General features: G+C 38.1%; 1 protein-coding gene across 1 annotated transcript; it reads right to left on the minus strand.

Moving 5' to 3' along the window:
* Window positions 1-698: 698 nt before the first annotated feature.
* Window positions 699-3,183, minus strand: LOC104236097 (homeobox-leucine zipper protein HAT4-like). The gene is made up of 4 exons (XM_009789961.2): window positions 2,814-3,183; window positions 2,228-2,541; window positions 2,031-2,110; window positions 699-1,291 (listed from the first exon to the last, which is right to left on the minus strand). The coding sequence occupies exons 1-4, from the start codon at window positions 2,926-2,928 to the stop codon at window positions 967-969; spliced, it is 834 nt and encodes a 277-aa protein (XP_009788263.1). The 5' UTR covers window positions 2,929-3,183; the 3' UTR covers window positions 699-966.
* Between the last annotated feature and the right edge of the window lie 10,508 nt (window positions 3,184-13,691).

A 13,691-nucleotide genomic window follows, 5' to 3' on the forward strand; every position in this document is an offset into this window, starting at 1 on the left:
TTCAAAAATAGCCAGCGTTTACGAAGTCAATGAAAAGTAGTCACTATTTTGCTGCAATAGAAACCGGTCCAGCATAATATACTGGAGTTCGATGCACCTGTGTATGAACTCCAGCATATTATACTGGACCGGTATATTTTGCTGACTCCAGTATAATATACTGGAGACTGGAGCACCGGTGCTCCAAACTCCAGTATATTATAATGGACAATTATACTTGCTGGAACTCCAGTATATTATGCTGGAGTTCTAGTGTACTTATACTGGAACTCCATCATATTATGTTGGAGTTCCAGCATACTTATCTTGGAACTCTAGTATAATATGCTGGAGTTCAAGCATACTTATGCTGGAACTCCAGTATAATATACTGGCGTATTTTTCGGGTTTTGAACACTGTTTTCGCTCAAATTTATCTTTACATGAAAAGTAGCTAAATTTCGATTACTTTTGAAACTGGACTATTTTTGAACGACCAATTATAAATCTGGCTATTTTTGAATTTCTCGCTTTATTATGTTTACCTCAACAATCGAAGAGAAAAAGCCCACAAAACCCTGGAAATGGGGAAACAAATTCCAAAAACATTAGAAAAGTCCTGTGTGGTGGTTCCCGTTTTGCCTTACATTTTCTGAATTTTTTGTTAATTCCCTTAACCTATAGTTTCTAGGAACAATCATATTAAATCAAGAAACAAATAAACAAACTTTTTTTTTTGGATCATTGCATTACTTTACAAACAAAAAAGTCCTCTTCTCCAGTCCCGGGAAGATAGAACTATTACTAAATAGAGTAAAATGACTAACCCTAATTAATTAGTCAAGAGGGGGGGGGGGAATGGAAGGTCTGCAATAAAAGCAAACAGATTTTCTAGACCCACCAAATCCCCAACATGCCCAACAACCTTATCCTAAAACCATTATTCCTCCCTACACATTATGGTACTCATATTACAGTTTGTCATTGTCACTTTTGTCTTGCAAGCGTAGGATAAGAGTCCATTTGGCCAGATTGCCCTTGTGATATGGGAGTGGTGGCCCACAGGTTTAATTGCTGAGGTGGACCCAGTCTAAGATTGCCAGGTGTACTTGTGGGACCCGATGCAACACGCTCACATGAAGGGCACATGGTGAGGGTGGTGGGAGGGGTCATTTGCATGTAGAATTGAGGTGAAAGCTTTAGTGCCCTTAGCTCTTGAACTTCTTTCTGTAATCTCCTGTTTTCTTCTGTCAGATTCTCAACACACCTCTTCAAGAATTCACAGTCTACTTCAGTTTGCTTCAACTTTGTCCTGTATATCCACAAAGATTATTTTCAGAATATATTTTTTTAATTAGGTAAATATTATGGTGTAATATATAGACGTCAAAAGATTGTTTTCTTGTGTGATAGTAATATTGTTTGAAGGAAAAGTCTTTTATTAAAAATCTTTGAAGGATCTCGATAATACTTCGGACGTCTTCACACACACACACACACATATATATATATATATATATATATATATATATATATATATATATATATATTTGACTTTAAATCTCATTTTGATATGAATTAAATAACAAATCTCATTTTGATATGAATTAAATAACTTACAAATAGCAAATCCTAAAAAAAATTAATTTCCTACTGCAACTCTGAATTAATTAGTTGTCTAGCATTGTTTCTTGCTTAAGAGAGTTGGAATGTTTTAATTTCTTATTTGGTGGAGTACTGTTTTCACCTAGCTTTAATGTGCGGTCCATATAATACGTTCATGAATAATCATCAGCGTGATTTGGTTTTCACATTTAATATGAACAACAATAACGACAATGTGTACAATGTGTATTCTTACAAGTGAAATCCGGAGAGATTAACATGTCGTACTTTTTTATACTACTTCGAGCAAGGTAAAAAAGTTATCTCACGTAGACCCCGATAAGCAACAAGCTTCACATTTAATATGCTGTTCAATTAATCTTTTGATCATTAATTATGATTGCGCCTTTGATATCATTGTCTAAATCATTCAACAAAAATCTCACCTAGCTCTTCTGTTCTGGAACCACACTTCCACTTGCCGGGCCCTCAATCCCAGTCTCTTTGCCAAAGCCAACTTTTGCTTCTGCACAAAAAGAAAATCATCAATACCAGTTAAAGTATAATTAAAATCCCTCAAAACGCCCTTGAACTCATTGTATTTGTATCTAATAATGATGATCTAACTAATTAGTTAACTTACAGGATTGAGGGTGCTGTGCTCTTTGAAGTTTTCTTCAAGAACGGAGGACTGTTCTTTAGTTAAACGGAGCTTTTTTCTACAATTTTCTCCGTCCTCTTCGTCGCTGATGCCTCGAGAGCAAGCCCTTTCCATATCATGCTCCTCACAGTTGGCTTCTCTTTCGTTCCGCTTATTGCCACTCACGCTTGAAATTGTGCTGTTCGGAGAAGATACGCCGGCTTCTTCCTCGGTATCCGCCGTTGCCGGCAACCGGTTCACGTCGATTCCCTTTAGGAAAGTCCTCGTCTCCACTCTGCATGTCTCCGAGTTCCGATCTGCAATCAATATCAAAAGATTTAAAGTGGGAAAAGGTCAATTTATTAATAAAATTAAATTTCCTTCACTTTTGGTTATTAAAATGACAGAACAGCAAAAGGGGCATGAAATGCTTATGCATAAAAGTGGCTAAGAAAAAAGTACTACTACTGCTACTACATACTACGTATGCAAAGAAAGGTTATTAAGATTTTGATCGATCAGATCTGAATTAAGTTTATAAAATGAAGAAAAGCATTAAATATAGATGAGGAAGAGCTAATTAACAAACCTGAGGAAGGAAATGAATGAGTCCAAGAGGTTTTGCGAATGAGATTGAGGTGCGCGGGAGTAACTGTCCTGTTCTCTGGAAAGCTTAAGCTGAGGCTCAACCCCAGATCTTCCATTTTTCTCAAACCGTAGCTTTATGTGTCTGCTCTCGGGGTCGGGGGGGGGGGGGGGGTTACGTTCTTGAAAATAAAACTATAACACCAGCTTCCGAAATTAAAGAAGATGTGGGATGACTAGTTTTGTGAGGATTTTCAGCTTTTCTGGTACGATAAGAGGTGAGAATTATTACTACTATTCATATGAATAGAGATGTCTTTTTAAAGAAGAGAGAGAGAGAAAGAAACAAGTTGAGTGAGTGTAGTTTGAAGCCTGTTGAGTAGAGGTGCAATGAGGGGTATTATATATAGGAAGAATATATATGCCTTTTCCTTTTCTTTTTATTTATAAAGGAAAATAATAGTCCTAAGTACAGTTGGAAGTGTACAGAGGTGAAGGGTTGTGCAATTAGGTCAATCATGAGTCATGACTAGGGGGGTACGCGGGTACCAGTTATCATTAACTCATAGCTTTTGCCTCTTGAAACCAATCATTCACAGTGCTTCTTAATTTATTTATTTTTTAAAAAAGAAAGTGAAAACGCAAACTAGCGGAAAATATATTTTGGGATTACTGCACTGTCATTTGATTAGTTCCTCTACAGACCAAATTTTCCATCGGATAATTTATAATCGAGATGCTGATTTTAATTTACGATGAATTAGGCCTAATTTGTCAAATTCTACTGAAGCTAACCCAATATGTAACAATTTATTTGATACATTTACTATTGGAAGAGTTAATATATTTTTTAAATTGAAAATTTTTATGTGCTTTTTAAATATTATTCACGTGACTCATAATACTTTTTTTTTATTAATTTTAATTTATTTCAAGAAATGTAAAAAATTTATAATCGAATCCACACAAAAAAAATTAGATAGTTTAATTCTCGTATTGAGAATCGGCTCATATAAAATTGGATGAAAGGAGTACTAATTACTCTCAGCTCCTTGCACAATTCAGTATGAATTCGAATTTAGAACACGGGGGTTTCAAAATGAACACAGAAATCTTACAACATATACATAATTTACATGTATAAATATAATTTGAATGCCAAAACACAATTAATTCAAATAAAACTTCAGAAAGTAGTAACGGACTCTAACTTTGACTGCCTTCGAAAGTCGAACTAACAATTGGTGTACTGCATTTCTTTCATTGTCTTTTGAATTATTTTCTTTTGTTTTTTAACACCCAAGGAAAGCGATTTTTTGCTAAAAAGAAAAAGATAGGAACTCTCGTACGAGGAGGTCTCTTTGGGTAAAACTAGAAGATTTTTGTGATGTTTTCATTTCTTTTTCTCTTTTTTTTTTCACTTCATCTTGTTCTTTTTGTAACAAAACAAAAGGAAATAATTTTGTCTTTTGATGTTAGGGACGCTTAATATTGAACTTGTAGATCCCTGCATTAATGGGATTCTATGTGTGATATGTTATCATAAACGTTATTTTCCTTAAAAATTTATTATTCAAAATCTCAAATATATAAAGTTAAATAAGGCCAATCTTAAAATCTCAAAAGATTTTGGACGCCTATGTTACATTTCTGTACATCATGAAAACGGTCTGTACGTACAATTTACTTCACATTCTAGAATATATTATTAGGCACAAGCCTAGCTGCATGTTAATTCGATTTTCTAAGATCCGAAATTAAGCACACTGCTCTCAACTTCAATGTCATTATCAGCCTAATCTCTTAGAGTGCCATCATATCAATTATCAAATCAAATCATGGGGCGAATTTTGCCCTATTTATGCTCTCAACAAATATTGGTTCCTTGCGATACTGCCACTCCCCAAAACCCCATTGCCCACCTGAAGTGGGCCCCAAAACCATCTCCTATTTGGCCCCTCTTATCTTTTGTAAAGAAAAAAATCTCTCCATCCCATTTTCCTCCACGAGTTTAAAAGAAGAAAGAGGTTCTGTGGGAGTATGGAAGAAATAGTCGCTTTCGTGGCCTTTTCTCTTGATGAATGATGCGATGGCATTTCTTGTCTTCATAAATAGAGGTAAGAAATGGAGTAGTATATTAAAAAATAATATGGGAATATATTTTTTTATGTTTGACTGGATATAAAGTTTTATGATTTTAAACTAAATATATTATAGTACATATCAAATATCATTTGAAGTTTGTAGTTTCAGCATGCAATATCATTCTAGTTTAAAGAGAATCCAAGTTAAACCGCAAGTTTGAATTTTGCTTTTTTTAGAAAGAGAAGAATGAATAGCAAATCCGATTCAAGAATGATTGACAAATTAAACTATGTGAGGTCAGCCAGCTAATGAGGAGTGGGGGCAGTGCCAAGCCAAGGCAAATGATTATGCAAATTAAAGCCAAGGTTAAAAGGAGAGTTGGGGGCAAGTGGGGTGAAGGAGGGAGGAGACCAAGGGCGGAGCTAGCTTTACGGAAGGGTTCGGACGAAACCAGTAATTTTGGTACAAATTCTGTATTTATTTTAAGAAATTAATGAATATATATAAATTATTAACATATAACCTATTAGCTTAAAAAGACTCAAATTTTTAAATCCATAAACTTTAAATTCTAATCCCGCCTGTGACGGAGACAGATAAGGGTGGAATTCACGTGGGCTAACAAAATGAGAAAAGCCCCGCAAGTAACAATGATAAAATGGTAGAAATGGCGTGGGGTAGCCACTGTTTAAGCTGGTATTTACTTTTTATCCAGCTTTTTTAATGCTTAGCAATAGTAGCCACTAATCTATTAAAAATAATATAAAAAGACCATGTTACCCTTTCCTCCCAAAACGAAAATACACTAATGCATTCAAAACATAAAGACTTCGTCTTAATTTGCGCTTGTTCACTACTGTTATGATTGACAACGATGCTTTTGGTTTTGAAAATAGCTGCTAATACAAAGATTGCGGATTCTGAGTCAAATGATGATAGTGACGAAGAAGTTCCTTATGATATTGATCCAGAGATAGAAATAGTCTCGCAAAATGTTGAACAGAAAACTCCTCCAGTCACTTCAGATGAAATACAAGTACTTGGTAGCAAGGAAATGTAGTCTTGAAGTCCTAAAGTTAAGTTCAATAGTTAAGGACACAAGTTCAAAACTTAAGGACAGACAGTTCTTAACTTATAGTTACAAGTTCTAAAGTTAAGGACATGCAGTCCTTAACTTATAGCTACAAGTTCAAAAGTTAAGGACATACAGTCCTTAACTTACAGTTACAAGTTCAAAAGTTAAGGACAATAGATCCTTAACTTTGATTTCCAAGTTCAAAAGTTTAGGACAAACAGTCCTTAACTTACAGTTACACGTTCAAAAGTTAAGGACAACCAGTCCTTAACTTACAGTTACAAGTTCAAAAGTTAAGGACAATAGGTCCTTAACTTTGACTTACAAGTTCAAAAGTTAAGGACGTTTTGTCTTGAAGTTTGAGTTTCAAGTTCAAAAGTTATGGACATGTAGCCTTGAAGTCCTAAACTTAGAGTTCCAAGTTCAAAAGTTAAGGACATGTAATCCTGAACTTAGAGTTACAGGTTCAAAAGTTAAGGACATATAGTCCTGAAGTCCTGAACTTAGAGTTCCACGTTCAAAAGTTAAGGACATGTAGTCCTAAAGTCCTGAAGTTAAGGACATGAGCAGAAGGGTATTTTCGTCCGAATAATTAAAATTTATTAAAGCAGTGGCTAAAGGCTAAAGACATTTTAAACGGTGACTTAAAAATAAATACATATGTTATTGGCGGCCAACCGTGCACTTCCCCGATAAAATGATCACCACTCGCCCACCTTCCTTTTTTCTCTTTAGGCCCAGAACTCACGTGGACCAAACATGCCGTGCTGGTTTACACGTGGTTTCAGATATCTATGCCCCTCTTCTATTATTTATTTAAGTTTAATTGACAGTGTTGCATAACTTCATCTACCGTAATTTACTTGGAATAATGAATTTAATCTGGTAATTGTTAAACAATAAAATAAATAGGAGGAGTTATTATAATAAATTAAACTAAATTAGTAATGTAAAAGTTGTTTTCAGCATATTATATATATTCTAAATTTTGCATTCAAAGGTGCACTTCAGTGATCGATAAAGTGAAAAAGAATCACACAATCTTAAAAATTTCAACGTAAGCAACAAATATTAGGTAATTTTATTGATAATAGAATTATTTGATATCTATATTAGTAAAAGAATAGATAATTGGTAAGATTAGTCAAGTTACACAAAAAGCTGGCGAAATAGTTCTTTTTAAAATTTAATATTTTAGATAATGATATGTGTAAGCATTAAAATTTATCGAATTTAAATCGATAAAATAATATGGACTATATTTTAATATGCTAGTCCAAATAAATATTATTGGGCTAATATAATTGAATTAGTTATATAAGTCCAATATATATGGATTAAATAAATAAGTTTTAATCCATTGGGCTAGCCCATTTAATTGGGCTAAAGTGATGAGCCCACTTCATTAAGCCCAAGATGTCATCTTCCTGGAGGCCCAGTTTGGTGCCACGTGTCAAATGACGTGGCGCGCCAAGTCAAGCGGAAGAGCCAATAGGACCATGCCACGTGTTAAAATGACAAGGCATGTCCAGTCACGCTAAAAAGCCAATGAAATCGCGCCACGTGTGCAAGTGACATGTTCTGGCCAGTCAAATGCAGTCATGTCACACTTCAATTTGATTGGTCGGAAAGAGTTTGTTCTTATCACAACTCTTCCCTTCCACAACTATAAATAGGGGTCTTCATAACTCAGAAAAAAACACCAGGAGTTATAACAAGAAGCAAGAGAGAGCTCGTGGATCAAACGCCGCAAATTTCTCTACAAATTTCATGCTACAAGCAATCAAGTTCAAGTTCAAGAAATCAAGCTCAAGAACGAAGAACGAATCAAGATCAAGTTCAAGTTCAAGCAATCAAGCTCAAGCTCAAGAACAAGATCATCGTTCGTGGAAAACACATATAGATTCAAGATCAAGCTCAAAGGCCCTTGAATTTATTTACTATTGAAAAGAAGAATCAGAGGATTCATAGAGATTGTACACTCAAATATTTGAAATAAAATACTACGATTGTTGCGATATTGTCGGTCTTGATTTTATTTTCTCGACCCAAATTTATTATCTACAAATTCTAGCACGCCTAGTGGGACAATCTCTACCTCTCATCTCAACTTTTCATTCACCAAATACCAAGAACATTGAAATGGCTTCAAAGAAAATCAACTCCGGTTCAACTTCCACTAATGCTGCTAACTCCAGGTTCTATGCTGATGTGGAAAGCATCCTCGATGTTACCTTCGGAAGTTCGGACCAGTTATGAGGAGCAAAACAAGCTCTTTAGGACAACAAGCACCCCGTGTGTCGTCCGCGTCAACCCCTGTTTTCGGATCTTCATCCTCAAAAGGGGCAAGAACTTCCACAAACGCATCTGAAGGAGGAAGCAATGTTGCTGAAAAGATCAAGAAAACTCTTGCTCTGCTTGACCTCTCCGGATCCAAGCACTCTGCTGTGAAGGAAGATGATGATGCTTTAAGCGATGTATCCTCCCCATTTACACCACATAGCGTGAGCCAATCAAGGATCAATCTTTGTGAAAATCCATGCTACTCTCCATCGTCCACGACAATCATGCAAGCCATGGTGACAAACATTTCGTCTATGGAGGAGCAGTTGGCAAACTTGACGAAAGCAATCGCTGGCTTGACCAAATGCTTGCAAAATCAAGAGGCTAGAATTGACAAGCTAACAGACAGAGTGGGAATCTTGATGGAAGAAGAATCAACCCATGCACCTGGCAAGCTCCTAGAAGTTCTAGAGAGTGACTCTCCCCCAAGACAAGTAGTATCCACTAAGGCTATCCCTGTCTCATCTGAAGGGATGATTCCAATAGATCAACTGAAGGAGTTCATTGAAGGAACCATTAAGAACAAATATGAAGTTGCTGCCAAATCCTCCCTTACATATGCAAAGCCATACACTGCAAGGGTCGATATGTTGAAGATGCATGCTGGCTATCAACCTCCAAAGTTTCAATAGTTTGATGGTAAAGGTAACCCAAAGCAACATGTGGCACACTTTGTTGAGACATGCAATAATGCTGGGACTTATGGAGATTACCTCGTCAAGCAGTTTGCCCGCTCATTAAAAGGAAATGCTTTTGATTGGTACACGGACCTCGAGGCTGGATCTGTTGATAGCTGGGATCAACTAGAGCAAGAATTCCTCAATCGCTTTTATATCACAAGATGCACTGTGAGTATGATAGAGCTTACAAATACTCGTCAACGAAAGGGGGAACCAGTTATCGACTTTATTAATCGTTGAAGGAATGCAAGCCTCAACTGCAAAGACAGGCTTAGTGAAACTTCAGGCATAGAGATGTGCATCCAAGGCATGCATTGGGGATTGCGCTACATATTGCAAGGTATAAAGCCTGGCACATTTGAAGAACTTGAAACTCGTGCCCATAACATGGAATTGAGCATAGCCTCCGCTGGAAATGAAAGGCTGCCAATCTATGAACCTTGCAAAGCGAATGACAAGCAAGAAGTCAGGAAGTGGGGCAAGTTCGTACCCAAGTCTGAAAGCAAAGAAGCTATGAATGTCAATACGTCACCTATGAAGTTCACGACGAAGGTGAGCAAAAAGCAGAGTATGAAATCCACTTCTTTTCTAGATAAGCCAAGTGGAAAGTTGACTCTAAAAGAAATGCAGGAGAAAGAATACCCATTCCTGGATTCTGATGTGCCAGCCATTTTTAAAGAACTCCTCGAGTTAAATCTCATTGAGCTTCTGGAGATGAAGCGACCAAATGAAGCTGGGAAAACGAACGACCCAAATTACTGCAAATATCACCGACTTGTAAGCCACCCTCTGGAGAAGTGATTTGTCTTCAAGGACAAAGTTATGGACCTGGCCCGTGAAAAGAAGATCGTGCTTGAAGATGAGAAAGCAAGCGCGAACCAAGTCTGTATCACCTTTGGCTCATTCAGTCTAGATGATTTATGCAGTTTAAAAGGAATCAAAAATGAAGAATTACTGGTGAATAACAAAGTTGAAAATGATCAACCTGATGATGATGAAGGTTGGACGTTGGTGACTCATCGTAGGCGCCACAAAAGGAGCCCACGAAAAGAATCAATAGAACAACCAACAAGGAAGATGATGGTAAAGAGACCAACGAAAAAGAATCTAGTTAGGCATTTGAAGAAAGCAAAAGTGGAGATGCACCATTCTCAAAAGCCACGAAATCCAGTGACCTTGGAGGAGTTTTTACCAAGTTGGTTCCACACGAAGATTTCCCATGAGGGCATTGATGCCTCTTATTGCCATGCTGACAAAGGGGAAGAAAAAAGTGATGACCTACCATTGGCACCATCTTCGGAAAAGCCCATCGAGTCCACTCCTCAATAAGTTAACGCTTGTGAGGAAAAGGTCACGTTCACAAATGACGATCTTTTGCTAGGTGACGCTCCTCATAACCGCCTATTGTACCTGGTTGGCTATATGCACGATAAAAGGGTAAATCGGATTTTGGTTGATGGAGGATCCTCAGTGAATATTTTGCCAATCCACAATGTGAAAGAACTTGGTATTCCTATGAACGAACTCTCAGAAAGTCATGTGATGATCCCAGGATTCAACCAAGGGGGGAAAAGAGCCATAGGCGCGATCAGGCTGGGAATCACTATTGAAGATATGCAATCAAGTGCATGGCTGCATGTGATCGACGCGAAGACTTCATACAATGTTTTGCTTGGGAGGCCATGGATACATGAGAATAAAGTTGTTACATCTACCTACCATCAATGTTTGAAATACTACAAGAAATGTCAAGAAGATGGTAGTTGCTGATGATGAGCCATTCACCGAGGCTGAGTCACACTTCGCCGATACAAAGTTCTACTTGAAGAACCGCATTGTGAAGGAGCTTAAAGTTGATGATGGTATGAAAAGCAAGAATGACGAACCCATAACTAAAAGAGCTGAGGTGACTATTGGTAAAGCCAAAGCTGTTACTGAGGAGATACCTGCCAACGTGAATAAATGTCATAAAGGGGGTATTGCGTCTTATGGAAAGAAAGTAAGTCCCACACTCCAATATGTCTCTAAAAGGAAGAAAGACGAGGGCAGATCACATAATCTCCAAACCAAGACGCTAAGGGAGTTAACTCTTCCGGTAAAATGAATTGAGGCAGTAAAGTTGTCCTCAAAGCCGCTTGCAGGGTTTGTAGCCCAAAATCGTTTGCAGAATGTGGCACTCCCTACAAAGCAAACAGATGAAGGTTTCGATCCTAACGCTTACAAGCTATTTGCAAAAGCTGGATACAATCCCAATGAGCCGTCAAAGTTAGGGAAGCTCCCATCAGAAGCTGCAAGAGGCAACCACGTGAAAGTCTGGGATACAAGCAACTGTCACCAGTGCGCATCTCAATAAGAAGGGCGAGTAGCAATATTATCAATGTAGAAGACGAATCTGCCGCTTCTAACAGGCCTTCTGTCTTTGATTGGCTTGGAAAATCAACTGTGAGAGCTTCTGTATTTGAGAGATTGGGTCCATTAAAGAAGGGGAATAAGTTCCAGAGAAATCATCGAAATACAAGAACACCCGCTTCACCCAAAATTCAGGAGATCTCTAAGGATTTCCAAAGTTTGGTTCCTTCCAGAATGAGTCGACAAACAAAACTGGTGGTTTCATGTGAAGAAGTACTAAAGGTAAAGCCATACACTGTGGTCTATACTAAGGAACGTGACAAAGATGAAGAAAGTGTAGGTTCTTCGTATCATGTCACTGTACAAGGCGAGAATGGTGTTTCGTCTTCGATGGGAGATAATGTGGAATTGGAGGATGTTTTGCTGTGTTATCACATATCCTTCAATGATGGGGACCCTCAAGAAGATAAAGATGCAAAAGATGCTCCATCTGAACTTGAAGAAGGAGTGAAGACAACAGTTGATACCTTAAAAGAAGTTAACCTTGGCACCGATGAGGAACCAAGACCCACCTACCTAAGTGCTTTACTAGAAGCTGATAAAGAGAGCACTTATATTGAGTTACTCAAAGAATTCAGGAATGTCTTTGCTTGGAGTTACAAAGAGATGCCTGGCTTGGACCCGAAAGTAGCAGTCTATCACTTTGCAGTCAAAAATAGTGCTCGCCCTGTTAAACAAGCTCAAAGGCGTTTTATGCCGGACTTGGTTCCCCTAATTGAAACTGAAGTTAACAAACTTATTGAAGCTGGATTTATTCAGGAAGTTAAATACCCAACATGGGTTTCAATTATTGTCCCTATAAGGAAGAAGAATGGCCAGATTCGAGTATGCATTGACTTTAGGGACCTCAATAATGCATGTCCCAAAGATGAATTCCCGCTTCCTATTCCAGAGCTGATGATCGATGCTACTACTGGTTACGAGGCAATGCCTTTCATGGACGGTTCATTGGGCTATAACCAAATTCGCATGGCACTAAAAGATGAAGAGCTTACTGCATTTCGCATCCCCAAGGGTATTTATTGCTACAAGGTAATGCCTTGTGGCTTGAAGAATGCTGGTGCTACTTACCAAAGGGCTATGCAGAATATTTTCGACGATCTTTTCCAAAAGAATGTCGAATGCTATGTTGACGACTTGGTGGTGAAATCAAGAGAGAAGGGCGACCACATGAAAGACTTGAGGATGGTATTTGAATTGCTCCGAAGGTACCAACTTAGGATGAATCCGTTGAAATGTGCCTTTGGAGTTACTTCTGTAAAGTTCCTTGGTTTCATTGTCCGACATCGAGGGATCGAAATTGATCATGCCAAAGTGGATGCCATTTTGAAAATGCCTGAGCCTCGAGATATCCATGAATTGAAAAGTCTGTAAGGAAAGCTAGCATACCTTAGACGATTCATATCAAACCTGGCTGGGAGGTGCCAACCATTTAGTCACCTCATGAAGAAAGGCGTTCCTTTCAAGTGGGATCAAGCTTGTAGCAATGCCTTCGAAAGTATCAAAACCTACTTGATGAAGCCTCCAGTTTTAGCAGCTCCTATACCAGGAAAGCCATTGATACTATAGATTACGGCGCAGGAAAGGTCTGTTAGAGCACTGTTGGCCCAAGAAAATAGTGAGGGGAAAGAAAACTCTCTTTACTACTTGAGCAGGATGATGACACCTAATGAGTTGAACTATTCGCCAATTGAAAAGTTGTGTTTGGTGCTAGTCTTCTCAATTCAAAAGTTGAAGCACTACTTTCAAGCTCATGTTGTCCATCTTGTTTCTAAAGCAAATCCCATCAAGTTCGAAATGTCAAAACCTGTTCTTAGTGATCGACTAGAGAGATGGTACCTCCAATTTCAATAATTTGATATTTTGTACATCCCTCAAAAGGCTGTAAAAGGACAAGCATTGGCAGACTTCTTGGCAGATCATCCGATACCTGATGACTGGGAGCTAACCGATGAACTACCTGATGAGGATGCAATGGTTGTTGAAGTTCAACCTCCATGGAAGATGTACTTTGATGGTGCTGCGCATCGTGGGGGAGTCGGGGCTAGCGTAGTATTTGTCACTCCTCAAGGTGAATTCTTGCCCTACTCCTTCACCTTGACACAACACTGTTCCAACAATGTTGCTGAATATCAAGCATTAATACTTGGGCTTGAAATGGCCGTTGATATGAAGCAATTGCAATTGCAAGTCTTTGGTGACTCCCAGTTAGTGGTCAATCAGCTTTTGGGTAGTTACGAGGTCAAGAAGCCTGAACTACGCCCATATCATGATTACGCAAAAAAAGTTG

The sequence above is a fragment of the Nicotiana sylvestris genome, chromosome 6 (assembly GCF_000393655.2).
Source record: "Nicotiana sylvestris chromosome 6, ASM39365v2, whole genome shotgun sequence".
In the NCBI taxonomy this organism is placed as follows: domain Eukaryota; kingdom Viridiplantae; phylum Streptophyta; class Magnoliopsida; order Solanales; family Solanaceae; genus Nicotiana; species Nicotiana sylvestris.